Here is a 20,438-nt window from a genome sequence, read left to right as displayed (position 1 = left end):
CTACCTCCACGCGTGGCACTATCAGCGTCAGCGGTTTCGGCTCTTTTAAATCCGAGTGTTCTTCTTTTCTTTAGTGTGGCGCATGTAGATCACGCGCCACCACAGCCGATAGCGGTCTTATGTTGTGTACAATTTATCTGCAGGTTGCTATTCCCCTATATTACTGTTTTTCCTAACCACTGATCAAGATAAAATATCAGTAATAGTCTTCCTCAGCTGGACCAGATCAGCAAAATGCAGCACACTCCTTTCGACTTGACTTTTAGTTGTAAGTTTTTTAATCTGTTTATCAGACAATATAACCGCTTTTACGCTGCATCCTCCTTGCAGAATATGGGTTAGAATCAATCTTTTGATTCGAGAACCCGTTTTTTTTTATTTTTATTTGCTAGTGTTGCTTTTACTTGTTTTGAGACTATTGCTGGAAACTTCCACTTCAAAGAATCTTGTATCTTTGTAATCACTTCTTTAATCTATGATTTTCTTGGAATAAAAAAAAAAAGTCCTCGAAGCCCTCAACATGTGCGCCACGAGTTTGGTAGGAATAGGACCACACGGTTAGAGCTTAGTTGTGCTAATAAAAAAAATATTGATACAAATCTCAAATAAATAATTGTGTGAAAGCGAATGGTAAGTAGTGAATAATTTTATAGTTATGAAGTGTGAAAATAAATAGTGACTGATGTATAAAATTTTATCTATTTTAAAAAATATTCTCAAATTCACATAGCATTAGATTCAAATTGATACCATGTGATTCTAATTTGTCCGATTCGGACTACCTTTTGCAAAAGAACTGAATTTTTTACTAGTCTCTGGTCTCTGAATCTCATGACACCATTTATTCAAATTAAGATTATTTTTATAATTTAAAGATTAATATTATATAATACTCAATGTATTTAACGTTATAATTATATATTATTTTTAAATTATAAAAAACATTTAAATAAATAAAATTATAGAGGATTTATCTCAAGCGGACATAGATGCAAGATAGAGAAATTCTTAGGACTGGTCCGGCTGATGTTACTCATATAACAGCCTAAAAATAGTTAAGTGACACCTAATTTTTCCACCACAGTTATCTTAGGCTTCGTTTCATTCTTTTAATTCTTTTCGATTCATCTCAACTCATCATTACAAATTTTTTAAATTTCAATATAAAATATAATAAATAATTTAATTTTTTTAAATTTTAAAATAATAATAATATTAAAAAATAATATTCTAACAATATTTTATCATCTCAACTCAACTCAACTCACTTTAACATCTAAACACAATCTTAAACAGCGCTATAGAAAATCCTTAACTCCCTCTCCCTCACCTCGCGATCTCAGCCCCACCCAACCCCTTCGCACTCCTTTCCACATCCGTAACCTTTCTCTTTCCTTTCCAGTTCAACCATCAACCACTTTACCATCTACTTGTTCTTCATTATATGGCAAACACTGTTACAAGTGAGAGGGAAAACAACAGAGTCAACAAGGACTGTTGAAAATCAAGAAAAAACTAACACTTGCAGGCAGCACCAACAAAAAAAAAAAAAAAAAGTAATCTAAAGAAACCGACGAAAGATTTGCCAAAAACTACATGAAGTGTCTGGAAAGATGAGAAAAACCGAAGAGTGAAAGCAAAAAAGACAAAGGCATACAGATAAGGGAATAAGGATGATATTCCAAGTCCAAGAAAAACCCATGGTAGAGCATAGTTGTCATTGCCGTGAGTTCCTCCAGAATACCAAGGATGTAACAGAAAGAACTTGTCAAAGTGCAGGCCTTTTCCTTTTTAGTCTCTAGTAATTGGTAATAAAAGATCCAAATACAAAAGGCAACAGACGGTTGATTGGCTTCGAACTGAGATGGTGGAACTGAGTTTGCTCTTGGGCAGCGGTGCAAAGAGACGAAAGAGAGGGGCAGCGAGGAAGACGAAAGAGATGACAGGCTCGTGCGCAATCAAATATGTCCCTTGCAAAGATGATATTCTGCGTAGTGAAGCGTATTGAAATTATTGTGTATTTTTTTAGAATAATACTAGAAAGAAATAACTGTAACAGAGTATATTTTGTATTTATTATATGACTGTTTTCAATTTTTAATTTTTTTATTTTAAATTTAAGAAATGTATAGTCTAAATCATACCAAATGATTTATCTCAACAGTAACTTTTATTTATATTTATTCCTGTAAGATATTATAGTCGTGTTGGCGGTGATCAGCAGACACGCATTCCACGTGTGCGAAACTTCGTAGAGAGAGGTTGCGCCTTTAAATGGCAACCTAGTTCCATAATTTTTCTTCCTGCTCTCTCGCTCGCTAGCCCGTAGATATTTGGAGCGAATCCGCCGTCTTACCAATCAGGTACTGATCTCCCTGTCTCTGTCTTTCTGAATCTCGTATTCATTTCGAAGATCTTTCGTTGGATTCCTTTTCTTTTTTTTTTTAATTTTTGGTGGTGTGGGTGATTTTAGATTGAGGCTTCGGCGTAGAAGGGAGCTATGGTTGATGTAAGCGTAGAGAACGGTGGTGCGGTGGAGATCCTGTTGGAGAAGTTCGATCCGACGGCAGTGGTGGCCGAACCGTTGCCTCCGGTGGTGATATCGATCGAGAAAGCGAACGACCGGGAGATCGTGCTGGGACCAAACGTGCACACCACTTGCCTGGCCGTTACGGAGCCCGATGCAGACGACGAGTTTACAGGGGATAAGGACGCCTACATGGCTAGCGTCTTGGCTCGTTACAGAAAGACCCTCCTCGAAAGGACCAAATGCCATTTAGGTGATCATTAGCAAAATTTGATCCCTCTGCTTTATACTATCATTGCTTGGACAATTTCTCTGCCTTCATTTTCCATGCAAAAGAAGGGGAAAAAATTATATGAGAACTATTATAATTGGTTTCATTAGGATATGGTGATGAATATTGGGTGGCTTCGAGTAGTTGAAACCTCTGTAGTTACTGGGTAGGAACCTCGAAGCTGTCGTTCCCTGCAATCACCCCGACAAGCAAAATAATTGAGAAATCATGCAACTTGGCCGATCTACAGTAATGGGCGTTTTCTTGCTCATCAACCCCCTCTGCCACTGCCATTGTTTTAGAATTTGAAAAAGTTGAATTATTTATTATATTTTGTGAGAAAATTTAGAAAAATTGTAATAATGAGATAGATAGGTTGAGAGTGATTCTGAATCCAAATGACTCCTTAGTTGTTGTCACATCACCTTCCTATCCAAGCCACAGTAGTGATTAGGATTCAGGATATTGGGGTATTATTCTTTCCACATATAAACGTGTCTGGTTCTCACTTGAAATCGTAATATCTCTTGCAGGTTATCCTTATAATCTGGACTTTGATTATGGTGCTCTGGCACAGTTGCAGCATTTTTCAATTAACAATCTTGGCGATCCTTTTATTGAGAGCAACTATGGTGTCCATTCAAGGCAGTTTGAGGTTGGTGTTTTGGATTGGTTTGCTCGTCTTTGGGAAATAGAGAAGAGCGAATATTGGGGATACATCACAAATTGTGGTACAGAAGGCAATCTTCATGGGATTTTAGTTGGGTAAGTAATGTTGAGCTTTTTCCTGGTTGTTTTTACTTTCACATGATAAAAAGTCTTTTTGTCCGAGGAGTGAAACTAGACATATCTCGTGCAGGAGGGAAGTGTTCCCAGATGGGATTTTGTATGCGTCACAGGAGTCACATTATTCTGTTTTTAAAGCAGCAAGAATGTATAGAATGGAGTGTGTGAAGGTTGGCACTCTGGTTTCTGGTGAGATTGATTGTGCAGATTTTAAAGTTAAACTACTAGCTAATAAAGACAAACCGGCCATCATCAACGTCAATATAGGTCTCTCTCTCTCTCTCTCTCTCTCTCTTTTTGTCTAAGCACATGCACTCTCGCTTAATTGATTGACGAACCACTCATATCACAGGGACAACTGTCAAAGGAGCTGTTGATGATCTTGATCTTGTGATACAAACTCTTGAAGAAAATGGATTCAACCATGATCGGTTCTACATTCATTGTGATGGAGCTTTGTTTGGACTTATGATGCCTTTTGTCAAACGTGTAAGTTATTGCATATGCACTGTTCATGTATTTGGTTCTATGTATGAGATTTTGGAATATATATGAGGTGATCCCAATGAATTTACTCATCCATTAGGTTGTTAAATATTGTGTAATCAATCAAATTGTGCCAGATTGAAGTATATAAGGATTTAGTTTTCTCCAGCTACAAAAGCAAACTAATGCACTGAATTATACCCCATAATCTTCATTGACCTCGCTACTCAAAATAAGAAAGTCTAGACGGGTGACGAATCAGCTAGAACTACTCGGTTAGCTCTTTTCTCCTTGTTCCAAAGATTTCCTGAAAGTATACGATAACTCTTAATAATAGAATGAAAGTAGAAGAAATACCTCTTTGAATAAAGTAATAAGATTCAGAATAAATCTTCTTCACAACAGAAGCAATATTCTGCTAATGTTCTTCTGTCAACTTACTTGATGCAGAATGTTCTGCAATAAAGTATGAATCACTCTAATCTGCTCTCTCCTGGAGAGAAACCGGACCTAAAGTGTCCTATATGGTTATCATGGTGTTTTTTTTTTTAATTTTCTCTTGTATATCAAGACTGGAGTGGATATAGTGAGTGGGAGCGATATTTTTTATCAATCCATTCCATGGATGAGCCTGGCTTGATCTCCATGTTTAGGGGACAGATATAACAATTATAGAGAATTTTCATGTTCCTATTTGTTAGTGAATGAAAGTTTAAAGCTCATGTATTTCCTTTTATTCATTTCCCATCCTCATGTTTCATTCCTTGCGCACATTATTCTTGGTGGTGAAACACTGAACAGGCACCAAAAGTCACTTTCAAGAAGCCCATAGGAAGTGTGAGTGTTTCAGGCCATAAGTTTGTTGGGTGTCCAATGCCTTGTGGTGTCCAGATAACAAGGCTGGAGCACATCAATGCCCTGTCGAGGAATGTTGAGTACCTTGCTTCAAGGGATGCCACAATAATGGGGAGCAGGAATGGTCATGCTCCTATCTTTCTCTGGTACACCCTCAACAAAAAGGGCTACAAGGGGTTCCAGAAAGAAGTCCAGAAATGCCTTAGGAATGCTCACTACTTGAAGGGTCGCCTACATGCTTCAGGGATTAGTGCCATGCTGAATGAGCTCAGCAGCACAGTTGTGTTTGAGCGACCTTTGGATGAGGAGTTTGTTCGCAGGTGGCAGTTAGCTTGTCAAGGAAATATTGCACATGTTGTGGTGATGCCCAATGTCACCATTGAGAAGCTGGATGATTTCTTAAATGAATTGGTCGAAAAACGTTCGTCCTGGTATCAGGATGGAGAAGTTAAGCCCCCTTGTATTGCAGCGGATGTTGGGAGCGAGGGTTGTCTTTGTACTCTGCACAAGTGAGTGTTAGCAAACGGGAATTGTCTTCGAACTCCGCATATGAGTTAGTCATTGATATTTTCAGATCGTCCCATTCTCCTGTTTTACCTGTAATAGAATGCTTGATCCAAGTAGAATCTAGTTCCCGAGGAGTCGGTCTTTTCCTATTTCAATGAAGCATTCATATCTGCTTGGTAAGAATACTTTAGGTATTTTCAAAATGTCTTAATATTATTTATTTATTCTTTATTGTTATTCATTACTATTCAATATTTTTTCATTATTTTTTTACTAAAATTCACAAAATCCTTGAAAATAAGCATCACTATCCAAACGCAACCTGAAAAGAATAAGGATTTAGTTTCCTTCATATTTCCATACATTCTCTTCACATAGAGACGGTCTTGTTGATAAAGCTTGAAACCAATTAGAAAACCATTTATTCATATTAGCCACTTTATAGATTTCAAACCTCAAATAATTCAAAGAAGATGGAAGTCAATGCAATCCAATTCCTAAAATTTGAAAAGAGTTCCTTAGATACCAATTCAAGCAAGCGAAATATGCCTCCCATTTTTACATCCAGGCCACAAGGGAGACGTCCTAAGGCGAGAAAAACAATAACTATTATTAAGTTACATTAATTCTAAACCAGAAGAAGCTCCTTGTTCTGTTCTATAAGAAAACGTAACAATGTTCATCCAACCATTAGTTGTTGTAGTGGAGTTTCTCTATAGCATATTTTTTTAAGTTATTCTATCCTAGGAGTCGCTGAACAGCCATATCTGCAACTGATACAAGGGGCTTATCCAAGTAACACCCTTCACAAATTTTAACTGCCACACCTATACATATACATACATACATGTACATCGCTAAACCTGTGATGTTACTACCCCTCCTGGTTATAGTCCAAGAAGCTAGGGCGAGGCGGTCCATTTGCAGTCTGGTTGTTGGAAGATGACTGCATCACGTGAAGCTGTTGCTGTTGGTGTGGCTGGGTCTGAGGGCTACCGAAGTGGTGTAAGGCTGGCTGCTGGGACGAATATTGAGAGGATAATCCTCTGTTGTAAGGGTTCCCGTTGACAGCCGAAAGTTGGCCTGCTGCTATCTTCAGCCGCTGCACTTCTTCCCTCAGTGCTTCATTCAGAGCTGTAGACCACAGAAAAGGTATAACTAATTTAACTCCTCACCCAACTGAATTCATTCCTCAATACCCGCTAGATGATATAATGCAGAAAGTCATCAAGTGTAGGAATCTGGGAACCAAGCCATTGTGTAATCTTTTCTGTGGGAGTTACAAGAAAGAATTCATATGTATTCAGGAAATTTTATTTATTCACTTGTTGGCTCTACTGACTCGGTTGATGCTTCACTCGACTTACTATGAAATTCTTCTCTCTTTTATAAGCAACTTGATATGAAATTCTGATTGGGGCAAATATCTATCAACCAAACCTTACGGCTTTAAAAGGCACAAAGGGTGGAATAAACACAATTGACAAAATGCATACCATCTCTTAGATGTGCTTGTTGCTCCATAGCTTGTAATCGCAATTTGAGCCCTTTATTCTCAGCAGTCAAGCCAGTAGTGTCTCTCTGCATCACATGAAACAGACATGAGAAGCTTTCCATGCTTTCAACATTTCCTTTGGTAATTTTTTCCTTATTATATAGAAATTAGGTGACTAGCATACTCAGACCAAGAAATTGGTATACATAGATAGAATAGTCTTTGTGGTATAGCATACTAAGATGGAATAAAAAGAAGGTAACTTAGATGTCATATTGGACTGAGTGGAGTGGGTTGGAATTCTGACGATCACCTTCTACCTTCCGACTTGATACGGGTTGGAAGGCTATCAGTTGTCCTGCCATAACTCCGGTTACCTATCTTGATGTTTATGGCAACAAGCTAGGTTACTAAAGGAACCTAGAAATTCCTTACAAACTAGATAAATTAAAGAGATGAAGAAAGTTCTGAAAGCTAAAGCTGGAGAATCACATAATTGGGCAGCCGTCCAATGCTAAAGTGAACTAAAAAAAGAAAGCTTTGAGTTTCTCCATTGCCCTCCTACTGTTCAATGTTCTGACAGTTTCTTTCTCTCCACAGAACCCTCCATATATTATGCTTCTTTAAAGCATAATTTTATTAACAAACCAAGACTGCTTAAATACAGTTTACAACCATAATAAAACCAGACTCAACAACAAATCATAATCAAACTTAAGACTCCAAGAAAACTGCACCAAGATAATAATAATTTTTTGATCAGTCACCAAGATAATAATAACTATTCTAAGATAACTTGGAATAGAGCTACTGCTGTTTATAAAATGAACTATTTCTAATAGACTCCTAAAATACAAAGTGACTAAGCTTTCCAAGGCTCCATGCAAATAGATAACCATGCATGGACATGTTGAGTTGTCTGACCAAACTCCTATTTCACATACATATATGTGTCTTCCTTAATTCTATTCCTTTTGAGCTACTGGTGCTTGTTGAGCTGTGCAGCGATTCAAGTACCCTATCATTATCAAGCATCCTTTAAGCGCATAACAGAAATAATGTGAATTGTATCGGAAAGTCTACTTCTAAGACATCTAATGTGCATGAGGTTTGATTAAATCTTTGACTTTGGAGTTGCATCGACCACTCTAGATGCAAAATATGGGTGACTGAAAAAAGGAGGCTAACTAAAAGTCTAGACACATCTTTTGATAAGTAAAAAACTAGATGCACGAGGACATAAAAATACACCAAATTGAGTAAAATAATTTTTCAGGTCAAGATTGTTAATAATAAAATACCAGATACAACCTCTACCTGATCTCCACCGAAAAGTAACATTCTGACTTCCACCAATTTTTACCTTTTCAAGCGTTTCAAGTCAAGATTATTAATAATAAGATACCAATAACACTGATATCCACCCAAAAGTAACATTTCAACTTCCACCAAATTTCAGAGGTTGTAACAATCAACTTCTCACTCCATGAAACTAACAAGATTGACAGGCTATAAGAATGCAACAAACAGATCATTTTCACCCAATGTTTATTAAAGAGAATGCCAAACATCTCCTACTCTTCAATAACTATCACTGACCTCTCCCCACAAACTATTTCCGACATTCACCAACACTTGTTGTATCTATTAATCCCTTCTGCATAAACAGTCACTTTAAAAAAAAGAGAGGGCAAAAGTGAGAGCCAACAGAGGTTGGCTACAACATAGTATAATATCTTTTATGGGTAAGTAATTAAGTTTCCTCACCAATATCAAGTTTTTTTAATAGGAGCATCCCCACCAATATCAGTACAACCGATGAAAGATACTTGTAATTACTCCATATGAGGCAAAACCTGGGGTATGCTGCCTATGGTACCTCCCAGAGCCTCTGTTAACCTAAGGTTCAACCAAATGCACTCGAACAATATACACCTATCTTCAAAACTTATTGCAAGGTCGTACATCAGAAAAGTGATACAAGTGTCAACGACAAAGATTACCCAGAGAAATTATAAGAAAAAATTGTCTTAAGTACATAAAAATTAGAAATAAAAGTCCTGATCATTTGAAAGTTGGCTCATAGAATTTATATTGATTGCCACTTATTCAACTTTTAAATTGTATGAAATACATAAAAGTAGATATATAAGTCCTGATCACCTAAAAGCTGACTCATGCAACCGCATTGCTTAGGAAAAGATGCACACGCCACCATACATTATGGAATACCCCCCTATTGACCATAGGAGAGAGTGGTGAATGGAATCCCACATTGTCTACGAGAGAGAAGTTCTTGCCCTTTATAATGATTATAAGAAGCTCCTTTCATAGCCTTGACTAATCATTTTGGAGTATAAGTTCAAGTGTAGCTTGCCACCTACAATTATATGGTATGACGAGAATGTTTCTTTTTTTTTTTTTTAATTAGTAAGAGAAATTTTATTGATATGAATGAAAAAGACAAAGCCTGTATACACAGGAAGTATACAAGAGAACACCTAAATACATTCCAAGAGCTAAAAATTAAAACCAGAAAGTCATGGACATTGTTTCTATTAGGTACAATAGCTGAAAACCAAAACAATAAAGTGTGTAGGAACTAGTTCTGAAGCTCCACCGTTGTACGTCCCTTATCTTCGAAGCACCGTGCATTCCTTTCTAACCAAGTACACCACATAATGCATAACGGAATCATCTTCCACACCACATCAACTTGGGGACAACCCTGAATCCCTTTCCAACAAGCTAGTAAATCCACTACCCTCAATGACATTACCCAAGCTAAACCAACTCTTCTAAGTATCTCATCCCATAACACTCTTGTCACTTCGCAATGCAATAATAAATGATCCACTGATTCGCCATGCTTTTTACACAACTAGCACCAATCCCTCATAATGAGCCCCCTCTTCCTCAAATTATCCATGGTTAAAATATGCCCAAGAGAAGCAATCCATACGAAAAAAGCTACCACAAAACAGACCTCCAAATACACAACGTGACCTCCAAATACTCTTTCACGGAAAAGGAAAATTATCTTGTGCCAATAATTTGTAATACAACCTCACTGCAAGCTTCTTGCTACCATTAGGCCTCCATTGCATCTAGTCCCCCTGTGCCGTTATACCTCCCATGGAGCATATCAAGCTGAAGGATTTTGAAATAGTATTCAATTCCCAATCATGAATATCCCTATTAAAGAGGACATTCCACTGGTGAGAACCCTGAGAAAATGCAATCAGAACCACCACAGAAGCATCCCTATTAACTGCGATGCAATAGAGAGCTGAAAAAAAACCCTATCAAGAGTGTTATCACCACACCAAACATCATGTCAAAACCTGATTCTGGAACCCTCGCTTGCCACAAAACAGATTTGAGTTTCAAAACTCCGCCAGCCCCTCCTAATAAATTTCCATAAGCCCACGCCCCCTTCCCCTCCCCCCCCCCCCCCTCCCAACTTCATTGGAACGCCAACCCCCCCTAAGCACTTCCGTGTCAGACATAAATAACTTCCTTCCAAAGCGCATCCCCCTCCAAGTGATATCTCCACAACCGTTTACCCAATAGAGCTTTATTGAATGTCCTCAAATTGCACACCCCCAAGCCACAATTCGAGATAGGAGAGCAAACTTTATTCCAATTAACAAGATGGAATTTTGCTTCTTCCCCGACTCCACCCCACAAAAAAACCTAGAATAGCTTCTCAATCCTATTAGCCACCTCTACGGGCAAAGGAAATATAGATAAAAAATAGGTGGGAAGATTAGATAAAATACTCGTAATTCATGTGAGTCTAACCCCTTTCGATAAATATATCCGTTCCCAACCAGCCAACCTTTTCTCAACTTTCTCTATAACTCCATTCCAAATAGCTCTAGCCTTAAATGTCGTCCCCAATGGGAATCTCAAATATTTCATACGCAAAGAAGACACTTTACAACCCAAGAGACTCGGCAAGTTATTGATGCTAGGCATGGGCCCCACCAAAACCATCTCGGACTTACCAAGGTTCACCTTAAGACCTGACACGACTTCAGAGCATAACAAGAGTGCCCTTAAGGCTTGAATCTAGCCACGATCGACCTTAGAAAAGAGAAGAGTATCATATGCGAAAAGGAGATGTGAAATTATAATAGAGCTGTTGGTACCATTTCCCACCGAGAATCCAGATAAGAAACCTCCCCCATCAGCAGCCTTCACCATCCGACCAAGTGCCTCCATGACAATAACAAAGAGAAAAGGAGACAACGGATTCCTTTGCCTCAAACCACAATAACTGTTAAAAAAATCAGCAAGGGTGCCATTAACTAGCACCGAGAAGCGAGCGGTAGTAACACAATACCAAATCCATGAGATCCACCTATCTCCAAATCCACACCTCCTGAGCAAGTAGAAAAGAAATTTTCAGTTCATATGCCTTTTCCATTTCAAGTTTGCACAGAATACCTGGAACTCCTTTCCTCAACCTAATATACAAGCACTCATTGGCTATGAGAACCGAATCAAGAATTTGCCTCCTTCGAACAAACGCATTTTGAGGATTAGAAATAATTTGTTCCATGACCAAGCTTAATCGATTAGCAACAACCTTCGAAATAATCTTGTATACCCCACTCACGAGGCTAATAGGACGGAAATCCTCAATTTTCGTTGCCCCACGTTTTTTCGGTATGAGAGCAATGAATGCATTGAGGCATTTCTCAAAATTCTTAAAGGAGTGGAATTCAAGGAACACCTGCATAACATCACATTTCACATTGTCCCAACAAGCGTGAAATAATCCCATCAAGAAGCCATCAAGACTCGGTGCTTTGTCTTTGGCCATACCGCCAATGACTATAAATCTCATCTTCTTCAAAGGGTCTTTCCAACCAGCGTGCACTCTACGGATCAATAGACTCAAACAACAAACCATCAACGTTTGGCCTCCAATTAGCTGGTTCCATGAGGATGTTCTCATAATAATTCACTACATGATTCTCTATCTTCGAGGGGGTAGAGAGCACTTGATTACTTTTGTCGCCTTCTTTTAGCCAAAGGGCCTTAGATTTTTTTCGCCACGAAGTCTCCTCCATTAACAACACCCTCTGTAGTTCAGTCATAACCACGCTCTTCCTCAATAATACCTCCTCCGAGGTTTCTCCCATCAATTCCCTCCCCTCTAAAGCCTGCAATTCCTCTATAAGGGAAGTCTTCTAATTGTCAACATTTCTAAAAACTTCCAGATTCCACTTCTTTAAGTCTTGCTTCAAAGCTTTAAGTTTTCCTGCAAGAATGAAACTAGGAGTGCCTGTGAACTGATAAGAAGACCACCAAGATCTCACCTTCTCTGTAAAGCCATAAGCAGCTAGCCACATTTTCAAACTTGAAATATCGGTGTCCCCATGAATGCCTCCACAATCTAACAGAATAGGAAAGTGATCCGAACAAACTTGGGGCAGACGCTTTTGGCATAGTTCTAGAAAGTGGGCCTCCCACAAAGGAGAAACAAGAAACCTATCTAGCCTTGACCAAACCCAATTATTAGACCATGTGAACTCACCCCCGACAAGACGGAGATCCATGAAATCCAAATCAAAAATGAACTCCAAAAACTCTTCCATGGCCAAGGAGTTGTGACAAATCCCCAATCGCTCGCTAGGAAAACAGGTAATATTGAAATCCCCACCCATACACCACAGCACATCCAATAAATAGTATAAACCCGCCAACTCCTCCCATAGACTTCTCCTATCTCTATCCATGTTTGGCCCATAGGTGCCTTCAAAAGCCCACTCCCACCCATCTTAAACATTTTTAAAAAAACTAGCAACCGAGAAATTCCCAATACACTTCTCAACCGACTCCACCACTCTTTTACCCTACATTAAAAGAACGCCGCCTGAAGCTCCCAGAGAAGCCAAATAAGACCAATCCACAAAAGAACACCCCCACAAACCACTGATTCTTCTATCAATAACACGCAATTTTGTTTCTTGAAAACACAAAACATCAATCTTCCACGTCCTCAATAAAGATTTTATGTGAAGGTGCTTGTTGCGATTATTAAGCCCCCGCACGTTCCAAGAAAGGATCTTAGGTTTCATTAACAAAAAGAGCACCCCTCCCTTTCAATCTATCCCTTCCGCCACTCCCCTCATTTGCTTCATAATTAATGGTACATTTGAGCCTTTTGAGTTCCATATCTCTCTGTGGCTGACTTCAATCAACCATCCTCAATGGCTACAAGAAGGGCTCTAAACTGCTTTTCAAAGCCTACACAAGAAATCCCAATACAATTTTGTATCTCCTCAACCTTATTTGGTCTCATTTGTTTTCGCAGATGAGATGAGTTGAGATTAAAGTTAAAAGTTGAATAAAATATTGTTAGAATATATATTTTTAATATTATTTTTGTTTTTTAATGTTGAATTGTTTATTTTATTTTGTGTGAAAATTTAGAATTTTTTTTTATAAGTAAAAAATTATATATATAAAAAAGGAGTAACCAAGTATACTGAATGTATACAAGAAAACACCTTGCCCATATTAGAAGCTCCTAATGACCCAAACAACCCGTGAAAAAAAAAACCCAAAATACACCAAGCCCGACCCCAACCCCTTATTTCCCGTAGAACTAAAACTCTACCCAAAAACCCAAACCCAACCCCAACCCCTTATTTCCCTTAGAACTAAAACATCACAATGCCCTCCCTTTGGACTTCCCTCTAGTTGAGCTACCGCCCTTAGTATCGTAGTTGATTGCCCAAAGAAGACGCTGTAACTCCTTGTTTTTCTTGAAACTTGATTTGGTTTCAAGCGCGTGGCTTGCCTCAATCGCAGTTATTAGTTCTTTAAATTGGTCTTCACATCCTCCATGTGAAATTTCCACGAACTGCTGAATCTTGTTAACTTTAGGCAAAATCCGATCCGCTATTGGAGGAAGAGAGACTAGAAGAGCAACATTATCCCCAGACACAATATCCAACTGCACTCCCGACTCTGAACATTCCTCTATACAAGACACTAATGCCAAGCTCATTGGTTCTCCAGCAACTCCATTATTTCTCTTCAATGCTTTCAAGGCCCCCATTGGAGATTCGGGGGTGACAACAAATTCCTTCACCTCTGGGGTGGTAGCGAATTCTACATCTCCTACAGACCTTGGCAGTACACCATTTTCCTTCAACTCCGACGAGGGAGTCATAGTTTTTCAGGAACCAAGGGTGTAATACCGATTAACGGTCTATCCTGTGTACCAAGAGGCAAATGGCATTCCATTACTGATGTCTCAACGCCGATACTGGATGTAGACCCCGCTTCAAATATGCTAGATTTCCTTTTGACCCACCATACTCTCTTGGATTTGGTTATAGGGACAGCGTCGAATCCGATTTTCCGTTTTCCTTTATCAGAATTTAAAGGGTTTGGGCATATCTTGTTTCTCACAAGTCTGTTGCCTCCAGATGAAAGCAAGTCTATTTTCATAGACAAGCAAGTTATTGCTGCCTTCAACTCGACCATTTGGGTTTCCATCTCCTTTAAAGAATTGTGCAACTCTACAAGCTGGTCGTGAGGCGTGATTTGCCGACCCCCCTCATTCTGAACCCCCAAGGCATGACCCGTCTTCAAAGCTGTCGCATACGATCGCCTCGACACCGAGGAAGTACTTGGGTCTTTCACCTCCAAGTTCTCCCTCACTTCCACGTCATCTACATGTTTACTACAGCCCCCCTGCCTTTGTCCTTCCATACCATCACTCTCAAAACGACACCCACAGGACAAATCTTGCCGAGTGAAAAATCACACAGCACCTCCCCCATCCTACTCCATCCACTGCCCCCTCCTCGGGAATGAAAATAAAATTCCTCCTCCCACCACCACCATACTCCTCCACCGCCAAATAACATCCTCGAGCATTCAAGCATCAATGGGTCGTGTAACTACGTCTGCCTTCCCGGGCAGTGGAGAAAAAATCTTGTTTCTCATCATTTGTGCACGCATCCAAGGCCTTAGCTAGCCAATGTATTGTTGTTGAACCCAAAACCAATTTTGATATCACCCTTCGACTCCTCTCAGTAATGACCATCATGCTCCCCTCCTTCACCAGTGTAAAGGATTTAGATTCTATGACCAACTTCATAGACATACCCATATCGAACACGACAGCCCCAAAAACCAGAGTATAGATCAGAAACCAGTCTTCATCTTAGGGAATAGAAGACACCAGATCGGAGGGGGATCGGAGGAATACCGAAATCAGAGAACAAGATCAGAAACCAGGGCCCTAAATGGTTCGCCTGAGCCCGTCGCACTTGTCTGAGGTGGAGCACAGTATCAAGTGACGATTAGCAGGTGAACAGATCAAAAACCAGCCAAACTTAAACAAAATACCGTCGCCGACGAAACTTAAACTTACAATTATTAGAAAAATTGAAATGATTAGATGAGATGGGTTGAGAAGAATTGTGAAAACAAACGAGACCTTAAAAACCCACTCTGATATAAACCTCTCTGAGTTTAGGCTAAGTGGTATCGTGCATAATAGGGTTGGTTTAGCAATTCCCCCATCAGTGCACTCTCCATCACAGAGAATCAATTGCAAGTTCGATCCATCTGACACCCCCCCCTAAAAAAAAGCTCCTCCATTCTCAGGTCCTTGGCAGAAGAATTGGAACCATGACTGGATGCCATGGTCAGGCCAACACTGGCGCCCATCTCCATGTGATTGCCCTGAGAGCCCACTCCTTCATTTTTGGGTGAGTTTCCCGATGCTAGGACACCAATGGTAAGGGCAATGGCCTCCGATGACACGATTTGTGGCTGCCCACCCTTCGATCACACCATTTCAACCACGGGCTTGTCGAATCTCACCTCCCCCTCTTCTAAAAATTATGCTGCTGGCAATCTGATTGGCGAGGTAACCACAGTAGCAGCACCAGCTACCTCCGTCGAGCTAGTCTTTGCTGATCCCGGCACATCGGCGACAAGAGGGGTAGAAATGGTGCTAGATCCCGCACCCCTATGCTCTGAGAATACAACCATGAAGGATGGTTAATGGGATCCCATATTGCCTAGTGTACGAATTGAATTTAAAAGGATGGTTAATAGGATCCCACATTGCCTGGAAGTGAGAAGTTCTTACCTTTTATAATAAATCCAATTGGCATATAGGCTCGGATGTTGATTGAGCTTTCTTTGAGTCGCTCATAATATCCAAATGAAATCTCACCTTGGTTGAGAAGAAGTTCTTGCCCTTTCAATTGATTTTAAGGACCTCCAATTATAAACTTGAGAGGAATAGTTGATGCTTTGAAGATAAGGAACGCTCGATGAACGAACTTAGACGTTTTTTCTTTAATACCTTATTTCAGTGGGCATCAGCTATTGTCCTTAATGGAACCAGTGTCCATGATTTTCTTGTTTCTTTTTCTAGTTCCTAACCTGTAACTAGGTTTAGTTTTTGTATACTTCTTGTGTACTTGGCTTTGGCATGTTACTTGTCTTAATAAAAAATTTCCTATTCATCAAAAAGGAAAAAACAAAATTGACTAATCATTTTGGAGTAGAATTTTAGATGTGGCTTGAGCTTTCCTTGGATAGTTACAAATTATATCAGAACCAATCCCAGCCATAAGTGTGATATTTGAGTTGTGAGTTTAACCTGTCACAGGAGCTGTGAGTTTCCTTGGAAAATATTTGGAGAGTGAAGGTACCTACCAAGGTGGCTTTTTTCAGTTGGGTGGTATCTCTTGGCAAAGTTTTGGCCACTGATAATCTTAGGAGGAGAGGTATGTGCATAGCTGATTGGTGTGTTATGTGCAAGAAGGATGAAAAATCTGTAAATCATCTTTTTCTTCACTGTGGAGTGGCCATGTCTTTGTGGAATGAGGTTTTTAAACGGTCAGGTATACTTTGGGTGATGCCTAAGGATGTGGTGGATCTAGTATGAATTAAAGGGAAGAAAGAATGTAGTTGATATATATAAGATGATTCCTTCATGTCTAATGTGGTGTCTCTTGCTTGAAAGGAATGAGAGATGCTTTGAAGACAAAAAATGTTCAATGGGAGAACTTAGGGATCTTTTCTTTAGTACTTTGTGTTTGTCAGCTAAAACTCTTGTAATGGCTGATGTTAACTTTCTGAATTTGTATTAGCTTTTCTTTTGTTTTTAGAGAGATGTAGGTATTTCCTTTGTATTCGTCATGTGTACTTGGGCTTTGTCTATACTTGGGAATAAAGTTTCTTATTAATTATAGTACTCTGGATAGAATATAAGAGAGTGGTGAATGAGATCTCACATTGAGCTTTATAATAATTCTAAGGGGCTCCAATACTAACCTTGACTAGTCATTTTAGAGTATATGTTCAAATGTAGCTTGGGTTTCCTTTGATTATTACAAAAGATATTATAATCACTTTCATCCAAAAGTGTGAAACTTGAGTCGTACAACCAATAGCAAAATGACTTAACGAGCTTGTTGGGGATTTTAGTGTGGGGTTGTAACATTGCATTGAGTATAGGAAGTTGGTGACTGAGATCTCACATTGCCTAGGAGGAAGAAGTTGCCACCCTTTATAATGACTCTTTCATAGATTATGTTGTGAAATTTAGGCATGAGCATTGTGGTGACCTCAATTAATAACCGACATGCATGATAAATTCAACTATAGTTAGCCAGTTGGTTACCTTGTATGCCAACAGCTTAAGATCTCTCTCAAACCATATATCCTTTAAAGCTATGAGTGCAAAGATTTGTACCTGTAGCAAAGTGACCTGAGCTGAAAGGGTGGTTGCTTCCGACTGAAGCGTCTGCACCTTCCTCTCCAGCTCACCAGTATAGCGCATCTTCCTTTCCTTTGAACGTGCGGCAGATTGCCTATTAGCTAGGATCCTAAAATTCAAAATGAAACAAACACATTTCATCAAGTTCAAACTTTGGCGAGAACTTCTGAATCCCAAAAATCTAAGCTAAATGTCACTGAAATTTATACCCGAAATACACAAGGGAGTAATCGTCTCCTACGCATCCACAAATCAAGAACATGTGCAGAACGTAAATCCCGAAAACATGGCATATAATAAACCCCGGCCAGAAGAAAGTACACTCACAAAGTACAATTAGCGTGAAAAAAAATAAAAGAATTAAAAACGTAAGAAATTTTCTTCCCCAGATACACCTAACCTCTCACCCACCACTCGTTTCAATCCAAAAAAATAAAAAATAAAAAGAGCACATAAAGATTCATTAAAAAGAAGATAACTAGCTCAGAGAAAAATAAAACCAGAACTTTGAAGCAAACTAAACGGGAAAAACACAGAAAGTCATGTAATTTTAACTAATAATAATAATAATAAAAAAAAAGAACAAGTTATCCATGGAGGATTCAACTAGAAAGCTAGAAGGCCCTACCTTTTAGCTCTTTTGGGATCAATCAAAGCAAGCTCCGCAAGTCTATCAGGACCCATGGACTTCTTTTCACCGTCCATAATCTCCATGGCAGAGTCAGCGTCGAACGACGCCGTCGACGAGCCGTCCATAGAGTTGCTGTGCCTATGATGGTGCACCCTCTTCTCCCCCACAGCCTCCTTTCCACCGCCGAGGCCCAGTTCATCGAAGAAGTCGGAGTCAACGGACAGGCTACGGAAGTGGTAACCCATCTGTCCGACGGTGGGCTTGGCGGTAGAGTTGGACTTGTTGGGGTTGCCAGACTCGTCGGATGAGTCTAAGGCCATAGCAGCGCCAGTTGCCGTGGGGGAAGGGGAAGGGAAAGAGGAGAGGTCGAGGTCAAGGTCCGTGGGGTCGAAGAGGAGGAGGTCGTCCAAGTTGGGGAAGCGGAAAGAGGTGTCGGAGTGGGCCCTGCGGTGGTGGGAACCTCGCAGGGGTGTCTCTGGCATCTGCTCGATGTCCACAACCGCCGGTGGCTTTCCGGTGAACTGCATGTTCATTTTCTCGATGGTAGTTTGGTCGTGGCGTTTTTTAGGGGCGGGAGACAAAGAAAGATGTCGTGTCGGGGCGCCAAGAAGGAAGAAGAAAAGTGCGAGTGAAGGAATAGTTAAAAGGATTTGGTCCCAAAGATCTTTCAAGGATCAACTCAACATTGTACATACTATATTGGGAGTTGTTTTTTTTTTTTTTTTTGATTAAGTGAATTCGGTCTAAATTCTATAAATATCAATCTATCATTCTGTACAGTGTTACATATATTTTTATTTTTATTTATAAGATTGATTTTACTATTTTTTTTTATTTTTTTTTAAATTTAAATTTCATAATTTTCATCTTATCAATAACTGACATGTAGAGAAATAAGTGTTTTATAAATTTTTTCTTAAATACATTTAATATTTTTTTATATAAATATTTAAAAAAAATGATATTATTATATAAAAATGTAAATCAAATAAAATATTTTGCAGTTTATCCCTTATATTTATATTTACTCAAAAGGTCCTAAAAATATGGAATGAAACAATAAGGATTTAAGCTTTTCAATGCACTATGGTTAAGGACTCAATTTTGTATATTATGATAGAAATAGAATCATGTTTTAAGCAATATGCGTGAGCATAGAAGGCTGGGATGCAATACTTCAATACTTTCTCACCAGAATAATGATATATGTGAATCATTTTTACAATCTTTTATCTAATTTTATTTTAAATTGACAATATTTTTATAAAATGATATTAATTTTATAAGTTATTTTATAAAAATAATTTTTATTTAAAATACGGTTGTGTAAAAGGATAACGTTGATTTAATGTTTTTCATTAATCATCAGACTATTTTTTATTGTTTAAAACAATAAATTTATGAATAAAAAAGCAGAATATGATGTGAGCCATGTGGGCTAGACGTGGTTTTGAAGCATAGAAAAGAAGGGCTTAAATGGTATTCTAGGCTTTGTGGGCACCGACCTGTATTCCATCAGCCCCCAAAAATACCATATCAGTTTTTTTTTTTTTCAGAAGTGATAAAAAGATAAATATATTATAAAATAATATTTTATTTTAAAACCTAAACACATTAAAATAAAATTAATATTTTGTTCATTAGTTTTGTAAAAATTGTTAACAAGTTGTCTCCTAATCATTTTTTTTTTTATCTATATCAAGGAGTGTTAATTAATAACCTCACTTTACAAGAAAAGAACCTATAAATGTACTTAGGCATCTTTTGTTGTCCACTAATTTTCCATACGGCAAGCTCTTTGTGGCTAATTTGTTCTTTAATTATTTTTAGATATTATTATATCAGTAGTTTATACTCCATAAACTGTACTAGTACGTGGTAGTAAATTGTAAGGGAATTTTCTCCTACTTCTCAAGCTCACTGGACCTTAACCCAATACCCGGACTCTAGAACAGACAAGCCTTATATAGTCCAACTACACTCCAAGACTCATACAGGACAGAACGGGAAAGGTGGGGAGCCTTCGATCCTCTGACGACGGACGCAAAAGAAAAAGTAAATCAGAGAACTACGCTGTATTAATAGCACCGCTACCCGAACTACACGCCA

General features: G+C 38.8%; 2 protein-coding genes and 1 long non-coding RNA gene across 3 annotated transcripts; 1 reads left to right on the top strand and 2 right to left on the bottom strand.

Moving 5' to 3' along the window:
• Positions 1 to 2,200: 2,200 nt before the first annotated feature.
• LOC121242052 (serine decarboxylase) lies at positions 2,201 to 5,609 on the top strand. Its single transcript, XM_041139945.1, has 6 exons — positions 2,201 to 2,363; positions 2,474 to 2,780; positions 3,332 to 3,563; positions 3,658 to 3,851; positions 3,937 to 4,073; positions 4,872 to 5,609. Exons 2-6 carry the CDS (start codon positions 2,501 to 2,503, stop codon positions 5,436 to 5,438), a joined length of 1,410 nt encoding a protein of 469 aa, XP_040995879.1. The 5' UTR covers positions 2,201 to 2,363; positions 2,474 to 2,500; the 3' UTR covers positions 5,439 to 5,609.
• Positions 3,973 to 4,747, bottom strand: LOC121242054. Its single transcript, XR_005935881.1, has 2 exons — positions 4,548 to 4,747; positions 3,973 to 4,289 (listed from the first exon to the last, which is right to left on the bottom strand). It is a non-coding gene; the product is annotated as an uncharacterized LOC121242054 (long non-coding RNA).
• Positions 5,610 to 6,018: 409 nt separating the features above from the next.
• On the bottom strand, positions 6,019 to 19,066 carry LOC121242053 (transcription factor VIP1-like). The gene is made up of 4 exons (XM_041139946.1): positions 18,327 to 19,066; positions 17,675 to 17,807; positions 6,929 to 7,013; positions 6,019 to 6,566 (listed from the first exon to the last, which is right to left on the bottom strand). Exons 1-4 carry the CDS (start codon positions 18,860 to 18,862, stop codon positions 6,307 to 6,309), a joined length of 1,014 nt encoding a protein of 337 aa, XP_040995880.1. The 5' UTR covers positions 18,863 to 19,066; the 3' UTR covers positions 6,019 to 6,306.
• Between the last annotated feature and the right edge of the window lie 1,372 nt (positions 19,067 to 20,438).

This window comes from Juglans microcarpa x Juglans regia, chromosome 8D (genome assembly GCF_004785595.1).
Source record: "Juglans microcarpa x Juglans regia isolate MS1-56 chromosome 8D, Jm3101_v1.0, whole genome shotgun sequence".
Classification (NCBI taxonomy): domain Eukaryota; kingdom Viridiplantae; phylum Streptophyta; class Magnoliopsida; order Fagales; family Juglandaceae; genus Juglans; species Juglans microcarpa x Juglans regia.
This window is presented reverse-complemented; position numbering and strand designations above follow the sequence as displayed.

Coding starts and splice junctions, on each gene's coding strand:
- LOC121242052 (XM_041139945.1), top strand. CDS start 2,501: ATGGTTGATGTAAGCGTAGAGAACGGTGGTGCGGTGGAGATCCTGTTG. Junction 2,781..3,331: donor AAGGACCAAATGCCATTTAG/GTGATCATTAGC, acceptor TATCTCTTGCAG/GTTATCCTTATAATCTGGAC. Junction 4,074..4,871: donor TGATGCCTTTTGTCAAACGT/GTAAGTTATTGC, acceptor AACACTGAACAG/GCACCAAAAGTCACTTTCAA.
- LOC121242053 (XM_041139946.1), bottom strand. CDS start 18,862: ATGAACATGCAGTTCACCGGAAAGCCACCGGCGGTTGTGGACATCGAG. Junction 7,014..17,674: donor CTCAGGTCACTTTGCTACAG/GTACAAATCTTT, acceptor CATGTGATGCAG/AGAGACACTACTGGCTTGAC. Junction 6,567..6,928: donor ACAAGCACATCTAAGAGATG/GTATGCATTTTG, acceptor TGTGGTCTACAG/CTCTGAATGAAGCACTGAGG.